This window comes from Pseudochaenichthys georgianus, chromosome 19 (genome assembly GCF_902827115.2).
Source record: "Pseudochaenichthys georgianus chromosome 19, fPseGeo1.2, whole genome shotgun sequence".
NCBI classification, from domain to species: domain Eukaryota; kingdom Metazoa; phylum Chordata; class Actinopteri; order Perciformes; family Channichthyidae; genus Pseudochaenichthys; species Pseudochaenichthys georgianus.
Genome location: NC_047521.1, coordinates 22631890 through 22643661, shown reverse-complemented (window position 1 = coordinate 22643661; position 11772 = coordinate 22631890). Strand labels below are relative to the sequence as shown.

The 11772-nt window shown below is 40.2% G+C and overlaps 2 protein-coding genes across 4 annotated transcripts; both read right to left on the bottom strand.

The window, feature by feature from the left end:
* Positions 1 to 41: 41 nt before the first annotated feature.
* On the bottom strand, positions 42 to 3132 carry cox6b1 (cytochrome c oxidase subunit 6B1). 2 transcript variants are annotated; one of them, XM_034106816.2, is made up of 4 exons: positions 3025 to 3132; positions 2227 to 2370; positions 1830 to 1930; positions 42 to 280 (listed from the first exon to the last, which is right to left on the bottom strand). In XM_034106816.2, the coding sequence occupies exons 2-4, from the start codon at positions 2333 to 2335 to the stop codon at positions 227 to 229; spliced, it is 264 nt and encodes an 87-aa protein (XP_033962707.1). In that variant the 5' UTR covers positions 2336 to 2370; positions 3025 to 3132; the 3' UTR covers positions 42 to 226. The 2 variants fall into 2 exon arrangements, with proteins under 2 accessions (XP_033962707.1, XP_033962706.1); XM_034106815.2 differs by lacking the exon at positions 3025 to 3132 and adding an exon at positions 2462 to 2552 and having other exon boundaries at positions 1830 to 1945.
* A 1405-nt stretch (positions 3133 to 4537) lies between these two features.
* On the bottom strand, positions 4538 to 11708 carry fam234a (family with sequence similarity 234 member A). Of its 2 annotated transcripts, none has more exons than XM_034106791.2 (12): positions 11403 to 11708; positions 9936 to 10229; positions 9742 to 9852; positions 9464 to 9646; positions 8604 to 8728; positions 8036 to 8168; positions 7445 to 7577; positions 7220 to 7363; positions 6716 to 6797; positions 6465 to 6617; positions 6280 to 6382; positions 4538 to 5587 (listed from the first exon to the last, which is right to left on the bottom strand). In XM_034106791.2, the coding sequence occupies exons 2-12, from the start codon at positions 10195 to 10197 to the stop codon at positions 5382 to 5384; spliced, it is 1635 nt and encodes a 544-aa protein (XP_033962682.1). In that variant the 5' UTR covers positions 10198 to 10229; positions 11403 to 11708; the 3' UTR covers positions 4538 to 5381. The 2 variants fall into 2 exon arrangements, with proteins under 2 accessions (XP_033962682.1, XP_033962681.1); XM_034106790.1 differs by having other exon boundaries at positions 9936 to 10232; positions 11403 to 11707.
* Between the last annotated feature and the right edge of the window lie 64 nt (positions 11709 to 11772).

The window sequence follows — 11772 nt, the reverse complement described above, 5'->3', positions numbered from 1 at the left end:
CCTCGTCCTGACTTTATTAAAAACACAGAGGACAACGGAGCTTCATAAATATCTCCTGTGATATTTTAATGCAGAATCAGCCATCAGGAATGACCATTCAGTTACAGGACAGAACATCAGTATTGGAAAGGTGGTGATGGAGCCACATGGCGTCGCACCACTGATACAAACATTTAGCTGAATAGTTTACATCTCAGCGGACTAGACAGCTTTGGAAATGGCAGGTTTAGATTTTTCCTGGAAAGTTCCCTTCCTCTCTCTGGTCGTTCCATTTCTGGACCTAAAGGGGAAACATTTCAGAAAGATTGAGATATAAATGTTAACTTTTAGAATTGCAAATGTTCAGAAAATTATAGAAATCCTTCGCTGGGTCATGATAAACTTAGTATTCAATATCGGTGAAATAAAAAGCAAAACACCTGCTTTTACATCACTGATCGGGTGTAGGTAAGTAAAGTTTACTTACTAAAGCAACTTTCGTGGTAGGCTACTGGACGAAAAGTAACAGTTATAACAACTAGGGATGCTCTGATCGATTGGCCGCCGATCTTTATCGGCCGATATTCACTCTCGGCCGATCGATCGGTGCTCTCTATAAAGGCCGATCAGCAGAGCCGATCACATGACGTAAAATACATGACACCTTTCTCTGTGCGCGGCAAAACAAGCTCGCCAAAATGGCTTCACCAGTCTGGCAGTATTTTAAGGTGTCCGAAAAAGACAATAAAATAGCGGTATGCAATGTGTGAAGTAAGAAATCCTGCAGCTCCGCCCGCTGTGACGGACCGGAGAGCGGAGCAACACACACACTAAGAGTTAGATCTAACACACTTAGCTATTTATTTTATCTACCTCTGGGACAAGCTAAACTAGTTAGAAATATGTTTATTCTTCACTGTCGTGTCACTCATTACTGGATCAGCGAGCTGCATGAGATACTGACGGGCTGTCAGGAGAGAGAGAGAGAGAGAGAGAGCGCTTCCGTTAATTTCTCCCGTGTTAGTATCCAAAGTTAATGTAAACTTGAATAATGTACTTCATTTCAATGTAATAATTATGTTGGTTGTTGTTTGTGGAAGCTCATCATGTATTGAAAAATGAATCTGAACTCTTCGATCCGTTACGATTATAAACTGAAGCAATATAAAAATGAGCCCCATAATTGAGTTTTAAACATCACTTTAAATAGAAGATCCCCATAGCCCCCACCCACCCGGTCGGATCGGTATCGGCCGGGCCCCAAAATTCCCGATCGGAGCATCCCTAATAACTACCATTACAACGGAAAAAAACCTACAAAAAAAACCTAAAAGGCATGAAAATGTCAGCCTATTCAAATAAATGCAACTGTTATACTCGTGTATAAACCTTTACAATGTACCAGAGGACATTAAACTACAAGTAATGTCCTATGTTTTGTAAATAATTTACATTTGATATTGATTTTGTGTTAATTTTGTGATTTGAATATGTGATGTTAACACTCGTTCAATATACAGTATATATATTTTTTTAAACTAAAAAACAAGGAAGATGTTATTTTTGGGAATGGGATATAAATAAGTTTAACCTCCCTGCTTTTTATTGGGCTGAGAGTTAATTATAAAGGAGAATTTCCATTTTTGGACTGAAACTTTGTTTTGATTCTCAGGGCCGAGCAGACTAACAGGAATGTGAGCAACGATAAAGTTGTTTGACCTCTGCTAAACAAACTCGGCCCACATAAGGGAAAGTATATTCTGCCATCACTTTTTAACTTGCCTGTGACCTTTTGGGAGAGCGGTTTCCACATACGACAAAAAGTGAATGCAAAAAAATCAAAGTTTTACCCAGGATATGGGGCAGATTGATGTGAAGACCCTCTTGTACCAGTCACAGGGCGCGGTGTCCACTCCTTTAGCGTCTAGAGCTTTCTGGCAGCGGTAGAAGTCTATTAATAGAGAAACTACAACAATGAAATTCAAATACAGCAACATGGCCTCAATCCAAGTCACAAAACAAAGGGTTATGTCAGTTCACCAAAAAAAACGGGGTTACTTCAAGAGAGGTCAGAGGCCATTTATTAACCTGACTTCAAATATACACCATTAATCAAAGCAACAATAATATACATATTTTAATATCTGACCCAGAATGCCCTCATGGTTTCACAGTGGATGATATGACCTTGACTCTGACTCTCACCCATAGACTGTATATATATATATATATATATAAAGGTCTCACCCAGGTAGTTGGACCAGCAGTTCCTGGTCTGGTTCGAGTTGGGGAACCGGGCATCAAATGGAGCCGTGCGGTAATTCTGAAGTTTTGCTTGAATGTCCTCCTCAGCCATTTTCACCTCTGTTAAGAATATATCATCAATGGATACTGTAAGAGGCAAGAACAAAAAATGCTTATTTTTCTGTCTCTAAGCAAAAAGCTCCTTTCCACCAATTGCACTTAAGTAAATTAAACAGACCGACATTAATGCATCCATGGCGGTAGACCAACTGAACACTCCTGGCTTATCAATTCTCTGCAGCTGACTGCAGGCTGAAGGAGGGTTATTTTTGGGAGGGTTTAGGGTACGTGAGTTTTCATCTAATACACCTTTCTCAGAGTACATATGCAGCATACAAAAAATGGAATATATGCGGTCGAACATGCGACAGTATTAAAACGTTGTTGGCGGACATTTGATCAATAACCTTATCAATCAATCAATGTCTATTTATAGCCCATTTCCTCCTTAGACGATCTAGTTTCTGTTTCTTTTTGATACAACCAAGGTATGATTTAAAATACTTAAACATGCTATTACAATGGAAAAAAAGAACATTCTAGATATTGGATTAAATTCAAAACTCTTATCGATCATTTCCAGACGAGACCGAATTTCCAGAACTTTCTTGACATAAACATTCTCCCTCAATAAAAGCATAGGCAATTAAAATAGGTTACAAATGGCATGCGTCTCAATAGATTAAAAAAAAGAATATTTTATAATATATATATTAAGAAAATTCATGCCGGTGACATTACCTTGGAGCAGTTGCAGGCTCGAGCTCAAAGTGACTTTTATATCGGCTGTGTACGTGTTCTGTGATAAGCGGTGAGGATGCAGCCGTGCAGTCCTCCGCGGCCGGTATGGCGGCCACACAGGTCACATAAAACACAGACAGACATAACTCTGACTCTGCTAGTGATGAGAAGATCCTGACAGGACACCAGGAAAAAGCTAAGACCCCACAGAAGCAGAGTTATTTCAGTGTTTTATTTTAGATTTATCACCAATCTGAGGACTTTTTTCCTCAATGCGGAAGTATGTTGTTTATAAATGTGTGTTAATCATTCATATATATTTATCTAAGAAATAAAAAATTATTTACGGAGTTTTAATCGGATAAGATTGGAGTTGTAGTCGGGAAAGGCTGTTTTGGGTTGTGTTTCTGCTTTTACATGTATTTATTCATCATAACACGTGGCTGGCAAATGCTCAGTTTGTGATCTCTGTCTGTGGGGGCAGCAGTGACAGCCAACTGTAATGAGTCATATATATCACATGTATTACCAGGGGGATATTCATTATTAATACCTTATTTCTCAGGCTGGTCGGTTATGAAGTGTGTTTAAACGCACCGTCTTATCTAACTTCAGGAGGAGTGAGTGTTATAGTTCATTTATACAACTTGTTAGAACAACAAGGCAATTCAAAGTGCTTTAAACGGAGCATTAAGACACACAAATTCATTTACACACAATTAAACAATCATTAAAACGCGTGTTATCCTCATGTTGCTTGCTCTTGTGCCGTGCGTCTTTTTCATCCCAAAAGTCACTAGTTGTCTGTTTGTAAGTCTCAGATCTGGTTACTATAAAACAAGCAGCGACATTCCCCACATTATTGCACGAAGGCGTAAGCAGTAGCACCGTGCGTCATGCTGAATAAGCCACGCGCTGATTTTATTTAGGGAAACAGCGCTGAACTTGCCTGTGACAAGTGACTGACTTGAACACAACCATGGACTGTGAACAAACATGGAACAGACGCACCTCTGCCTAGTCAATTCATTTATAGACACTAGAGGGCAGCAACGCTATGCTTTTATATCATTTATTCGGACCTTAGGACATTTTTAATTGTTTTAATGTATGCGGTAACTCAGGTAATCACTTTATGGTTTCCAGTATCTGAAATAAATAAAGTACATTTACTCAAGAACTGTACTTAAGTACACATTTGAGGTTATATTTGTATTCGACTACATTAAGGATGCTGATATTGTAGTTTTAAGTGCACTACATTTATCTGACATCTATTATTTACTGTATATTCAGGTTATTAGCTAATACAAACTATACATCTACTAGTAAATAAACTAATATATATTAGCATAGGTTAAGATATCCAGCAGCACTCAAAGAGATTACAACACAATACATTATCTTTTCCTATAGTGAATACAGGTCAAATAAATAATTTGTCCTTTATTAAATCCACTATTTGGATTTACCATACCCTCCTATAAGACATATTTCAGATGAACAAAAGCACTTAATTTAAAAGTGTTTAATATTACTGCTCAAATTTCAACATATCAAGACAGAAAGAAAAGCTGAAAAAGGCCCAAAGTATCAACATATACATGTACAGCAAACAAATATTTGTACCAATATAAATCTTTGAGAGAGGCACACTTAAACAGCCTAAAAGAAACAAAAAACCCACAGCAGTAACTCATTATTTCAAAGAACATCTGAACCTCAGCCTTGAGTGTCTCACAGGTTTAGTGCATGTGCGTTAAAGAGCATTATCTGTTACAGCATCTTGGATTAAGTAGGAAATGTCCACAAATCTTGTTTATGGACAACAGTGACTACCAAACAGCCCAATAGTGAATCACTTAAGGTTTCTGTCATATTTCAAGTTTCTAAGGCACTAAAAGAAAAGCAAAGTATTATTTTGAAATACTCAAAAACAACCACCTGTATTTGCACCTTCTACTTAAAAAGCCCAATGTGATATGCATGGTTGCATAGATTAAAAAATAAGAATCCAGCCTGCAATTTAAAAAGAGCTCTGCACCGATGCATGAAAGTGCTAAAAGGAGTACCGCCTGATTGATTTCTCAGCAGGAAAAGAGTAGTGATTGTCAAAGGTAGCTATTTATCTAAAATCAAACTTATGATATGCGGTCAATTCTTAAAATATAATTCCCAAATTAATGGAACAGCCCTCGCAGATAAAGCCTCTGAACACAAAGGACTTGTTTGGTTGTCAGCAGTTGGAAAGTCAAAGCTAGTGTTCACACTTTGGTTTTTTAAGCCACCCTAAAGTCAGCTGTGCCAAAACAGTTTTTAACACTGAGGAAAAACTCGACATTTTAAAGTTGGTCCTTTCACCAATCGCTGAAGCGGAGACGATTGAAGGCCTCTTTGATGTCCTTGTTGCTCTCGGAGCTTCCTCCGGTGGCGATGCGGAGGACTTTGCTGTCGGGGACGTCGTGTTTCAGCTTCCGCTTGCTGAGGACCACGGTGCCTTCGGACTCCTCGGGGGCCGTCAGCAGGATGTAGGCGGCGTGGCGTCCACCCTCCAACAGAGTGGCTAAGAGGAAAATAACAAATCATACAGAGGTTTGTCCCTATCCCTCTAACAACTGATTCACAGTGATTTTTGTTTCATTATCTTGTGCTTGCCTCTTTATTTAACATGTAAGTCTACTCGTTTTATTTGTTGCCTTTTGTCTGCACTGTCCCCTTTTCATGTAACTCTGTAATTTTCCCTGCTGAGAGACGAATAACTGATTTCTGACATGTAGTTCAAAAGGTAATACAGCTGATATGACAATCATGGAGGATGAAGGATATTAGATTTTTGTTGATATTACTTATGCCTTAATTGTTTTTATCCGAATGCCGATACTCAGACAAAACTGAAAACTCCTCCTACTTTATCAGGCTCGTATGATGCTGTGCCTAAGAAAATCCTAGAAAATGCAAAACCAGGAACATTCGACCTACTTCACAAGTTGCAAAAAAATTGAAGGTAATTAAATATGTGGTGTTGAAGGAAATATTTATCAAAAAGCTATTTTACTATCAGATATGGCGGAAAAAAACCGTGCATAATTTTTTTTGCAATCGCTTATTCAATGGTCGTGTCACATAGGCATCATCAAATCGCCCTTCTATATCGGAAGAAATGTTCATATCTAGTCGATTTATTTTAAAGCCTTTATCTGCTGATGCAGACTTCACTGTCTCCCTCAAATCAAATCCCTCAAGTTAAAAAATCACTTTTAAACGTTATGATGTGCTCCAGGAAGCTGGTGGACTGCAGGAGGACATTGGAGTAGAGCGGGTGGAGCAAGTAAGATCGTCGGTCACTTTCTAACGGTTCCTGGAATGAAACATTTCAGTCCGATTAGTATCTTGTGAGAAATCCTTCAACATGCATGTTTTAATAAAGACAGTGAACTTACAGATGAGTTGGCCTCCGAGCGCATCATGCCCCAAAACACAAAGATGGAGAAGGAGTTGGATGTGTGTATAGCGCTGGGCCTCGGTGAGTTGGGACTGGCTAGCAGGTCGACCTCCCACAGCACACCGCCCGACTTCCCATCCAGAATCATCACCTGCAGACCAGACGGACAGTACAGTGTGACTCAAATCCATCACGATACGAGAGAAGCTGCACACAGGAAATTCATTTGAGGTATTACACCGGTCTTACCCTCTTTGTGTAGTTTCCAATGTCGTCCTCGACCACAACATCCAGGACCTCGTCTTTGTTAAAGTGGCCGAAGGAGGGCTCTCTGAAAGGAAGTGAACACAGACATGTACTTTTAATTATATCGGGTCCTTGTGAGGACTTTTTGAGAGGAGAAAAAAAGTAAATAATTAAAGGAGAGGGTAGAAAACATGCAGTTCTACTATACAACTTAAAAAATAAAATAAATGTATCTAATATATCATATTACAATTACTTGTATATAGACTATTCTTGCACTATTTATATTATATTGTATTTACCCATTGTCATAACTACACTGTAGCTATGTACAAATGACAATAAAAGCCTTGAACCTTGATGTGGCCAACAAGTCACGTTTTAATATATTGTTATGTTATGAAGACATTACTACTTTGATTCCAAGATAAAAACATCACTTTGGTAAAACTATTAATTTCAGCTCTAATTAATCCGTATGTGCGTCAAAAATCAAACACGTGTTACCCGAGGACTGCGCTGGTGTTGAATCTCCACAGTGTCTTTGGATGTTTTCCGTCCACCAGAGCCACCTCGTTCCCAGTCACCAGCAGCAGGTTGGGTGGGTCTCCTGTCTCTCCCGTTCTCAGCACCTGTCGCAGTGAATCAGATCTACGGAGGAGAGATAAACATCAGCTAAAGCCACAACAATGCAAGATTTTAATTAAAAAGTGAGTATATTCAGATTCTTACTCAAACATGGGCACGAGGCCAGACATTGCGTTGGCAGTCTTCTCCCAGTCTTTGTCCTTCTTGAGGCCCTGCTCCATCCCGGCTTTAGCTTTAGCTGCAATCCTCCACAGGGCCAGGCCATACAAGCCAGTGTCTGTGAATGAGCTCAGGATTACTCACTGCTGTGTAATGCATCTAAAAGTATACATCTAACTGCTTTAATGGAGGTACGGTTGCTTTTTTCTTGTAGGAAACGTAATTTTTATTATTATTATCCTGCTGCTATTATCTTGTGTTGACAGAATATTGGCCCTTCAATAGTGTTTTCTTTGTCAGACAGTGTATAGATTTGTTATCTTCCCAGTCATCTGTATATTTTTCTTACTCTATTGCTGGTTTATTTCAATTTTCAGATGTTTCTATTTTAGAATAGTTTTTTTCTACTCTTTGAATTTGTTATTATGTGCAATGTCTTGTTGTTTTAATGCTGCTGCAACAACAATTTTTCCCAAATTGGGATTAATAAAGTACATCTTATTAAAATCAGCTGGTCTAACTGCAGATGGACACGACTTCCTGTTTGACATGTTATACCTGATTTGAGATACAAACCTTTTTGCAGTAGTACATAGTCAGACCCTGCTGCCGTGCGGTGGAGCAGATGATTGGCTGTCTTTGTGGAGTCAAGAACCACAGAGGAACCAACCTGTTCTCCCGTCTTCCCTGAGAAGAACACCAGCTGAGTCTGCAGACATGACAACAGACATTAAAAGCAGGTACATTCAAAAAAATTATTTGAAAAAATGACTCGATCCTGCACCATAAGAAAGCCTTAACCTCTTGAGCACAGGGCCTATTTTTCAGGCCTCAGGCTCGAAAATGACATGCCCAGAAATGTAATGTATATAAATAATCTTGTTATCAAAGCAATGATACACCTGTGAGTTGGCAGTAGAAGTGTCAGAATCAATATAGATGTTGCTGTGTCAGTAAATTCAGATGGAACATAGTAAAAAAAAATGTAAATTCTAATCCCCCCGTAAAAAAACCACATTATTTAAAGTGAAAACCACCCTTGAATGATGGAATAGTAGCCCAGAACCTTTAGGGATCCAAACACATCATAAGTACCCTGTGTCAGGATAGATGCTAATTCATACGTTTTACCACTGATGTTTACCTGAGTGTCGTCAGATGCTACCAGAGCCACATCGCTGACCTTGTCCCCGTCCAAATCCGGGACGCTCAGAACGGGCACGGTGATGCGCAGACCAGGAGGCTGAGGCTGCTGCCACCTGACCTCCCCTGCACACACACATCACACAGGAACAGAGCACTCAGGCTGACTGAATCCATTTGATTTTATAACTACCGTACTTTTCGGACTAGAAGCCGCGACTTTTTTCCCCATTTTTTTTGTACAGCGAACGGCCACTAGGGAACCTCCTAAACCTATGGATTTTACAGGTAAAATTAACCACCTTTAACCCTATGGGCTCTATGACCAGTCCGCGCCCGCCACCTTTAAGCGGCGGGCTCCAGCAGGAAAAGCTGGACGCCGGAAAAGAGTGAGACAGGTAGCGCGCCAAAGTAAAAGTGGAACCGAGAGACAGAACGAGAGCAAGACAGACGGACAATTTAGCTGCTGCGGCTTATATGCAGGTGCGCTTTATAGTCCGAAAAGTACGGTAAATGTACAGCTTTCCTTGAGCGTTAAAGTTCATGTTTGACCTTGGATATAGCTGTGGAGAAAGGTGGTAAGAGATTATGTTGTCAAATATTTCAAATACATCTCTGGGATCATCAGATGGACTATGCTTAGAATATTTAGCCACATTTCTAAATGATAAAACCGCTTTATTTTATAGTTTGCAATGCTTTGAATCATTACTTTTAATGTCGCGACAAATTCTAACGGGGAAATTAGCTGAATGCAAAACATGGACAACAGCCATTTACAAAAGCTGTATGGCAAAATGCTTTATGAAAATGTGATGCTATGTATGTTATACATAGAACAGAGAGCAATGAGTCACTAACCAGTGAATTTGTCAACAGCTGTGAGTTGGTCGGAGTGGGACAGCAGACAGTCCCAGGTTCTGCCGGTTTCATCGTCCAGACCGCACTGGGCCCAGTGAAACTCTGGAGCCAGCGGACAGCCCCACAGTGTCTCTCCATCCGTCCCGTCCACTGCCATCACAAACACACATGGAGAGGGCAGACCTGGGACACAGAAAAGTGTGTCTGAATCACACAAAACAAAAGCAGTACACAGCAAACTCTTGTGTCCTCGCGTTTGATTAACTTATTCTTTATACCTGCATTAGCACACGTGTTGTTCGGAATGGGTTCTGTGTCTTTTAGGACAAACAAGACATCCATCACCTTGTCTTTGCTTGCATATTCTATGGCTAAGAAGTCATATGTTTCTGTGAGAGAAGGAGAGAATAGTAGTAAGTCCCGTGAATAATAAAACACTACCAGGCAGTGAGAAGCAAACAAATGTACACACCTGCTTCAGTGAAGGTCCTGTTCCAAGTAACGAGGTACTGTGGTCTGACTGGACAAGGGAGGATGAAGGAGAAGGCGAACACTATGGTGAGGCAGAGGAACAAGGAGAAGAAGAAGAATCCGGTTCTCCAATGGGTGAGTTTGGTCAGCCCGATGACTTCCTTATAACTCTTCTTCTTCACCTCTGCTGCTGATGGTGCTGGTCCTGTCTCTGCTCCGCCCTGCAGAGGGTCGCCTTCAGTGGCACTGCCTGTCGTCTCCATTGTAGCCTCAATGCATTTACCAGCCCACAATTCTACTAAACAGGGAAGAGAGCTTACATTAAGATCCTGACCTCAATGTTATGCTAGTCTTGAATGCACACTTAAAGAGGCCCTATTATGCTCGTTTGCGTGTCCAGATGTGTGTGATGTGTCTCTACTGTGACATGTTTACAAGCTTTAATGTTCAAAAAGGTCTTTATTTGTCTCATAATGTCTGTACTGCAGCACCTCTTTTCACACATCAGAGCCCAGTCTGCTCTGATTGGATAACGGGCCGGCTCTGTTGTGATTGGTCAACTGCTTAGATATGTCCCACTCCTTATCCAATCATGTACAATTTGTTGGAGTCTTAGCCAATAGAAGTGCGAGTGTTACGTAGTGATGTCATTAGGTTAAGGAAGTAAACAAAGGAGTCCAATGGAGGTGTGTGGGAGAGAGCTTTGGGATTTGAGCCTTTGCAGACCATTTAAATGCACAACAAACTATATAAACACACTACAGGAAAGGGCGAAAATAAACCACAAGCATAACAGGGCCCCGTTAAATGAAAAGACCCTATCTATTTACTGCACAGTCCGTACATAGCAAAGAGTTTGGTGCTTCCTGATCTATTACAGTGGGGAGTAAACTACACATTTGCACGTGTCAAAGTAACCGGCAATAATAGCAGACAAAACTATCTGGTATTCACATAATAGTAAATTAAACATAAATACTAAAAGCAGCAGTGTCTGTCTGTCAGTTTGGCTATTTCTGCTGCACCAACCTTTGTAGATCTCAGCCAATTCATACATGCCAGCTCTGACTCCAGAGATTTCTCAGCACAAAAACAGACCCGTGATGACAATGATAATCATCACATTTGCTAGCACACAGGGCGTGTTACCATTAACATTGTGTACGTGAGTTAGGAAGCTTATTAACTGGCATAATTATTTTAAATCTGAAATAACCGTGCGATGTTAGCTAAATAGCCGCAACAAAAGAACGTTTTCCCCGTATATTTCAATGTCTGATTGAGATATGTTTTAGCTAGCTTGGGTTAGGAAAGTGAATCTCTGGTTAACGATAGTTTGCTAACTTGTTGAGCAAAAAGGCCACTGCCCACAGAAGAATTAATACAGGTAAACGTGATTGTATTACAATAGTCCCGCCACTTGAGCTTTGATAAATAATAGACAAGCGTCAAAAAAGGTTTTTCTTACTTTGTTCCCCACTGTCGTCTTTAGTGGTCACTGGTGCGGTTAACTACAGGTAGTAGGCCTGACAACAACTGCCTGTCAACTTTAGCTCCGTAAACATACACACTAGCTAGTAAGGAAGGTTTTGTTGCCCTGAGTTTGTCTAACAGGTGGTAATTTCTCTCTGCTAACGTTACACGTTGACATTGACTGCATAGAAGATGCCAAAACCCCAAACTATGAAACTAGGGATAATTGATTTTCTCTTGTCTAAACTTTAATATAACCTGAAGTTAAGGGGAACGACAGGCTCTACGTATGTGCTGCCTGAAAGGTTAAGTTCGGGGCAAATAATACAATGGCATCCAGCGTTGGGTTCAAGTAGCTCTGATTG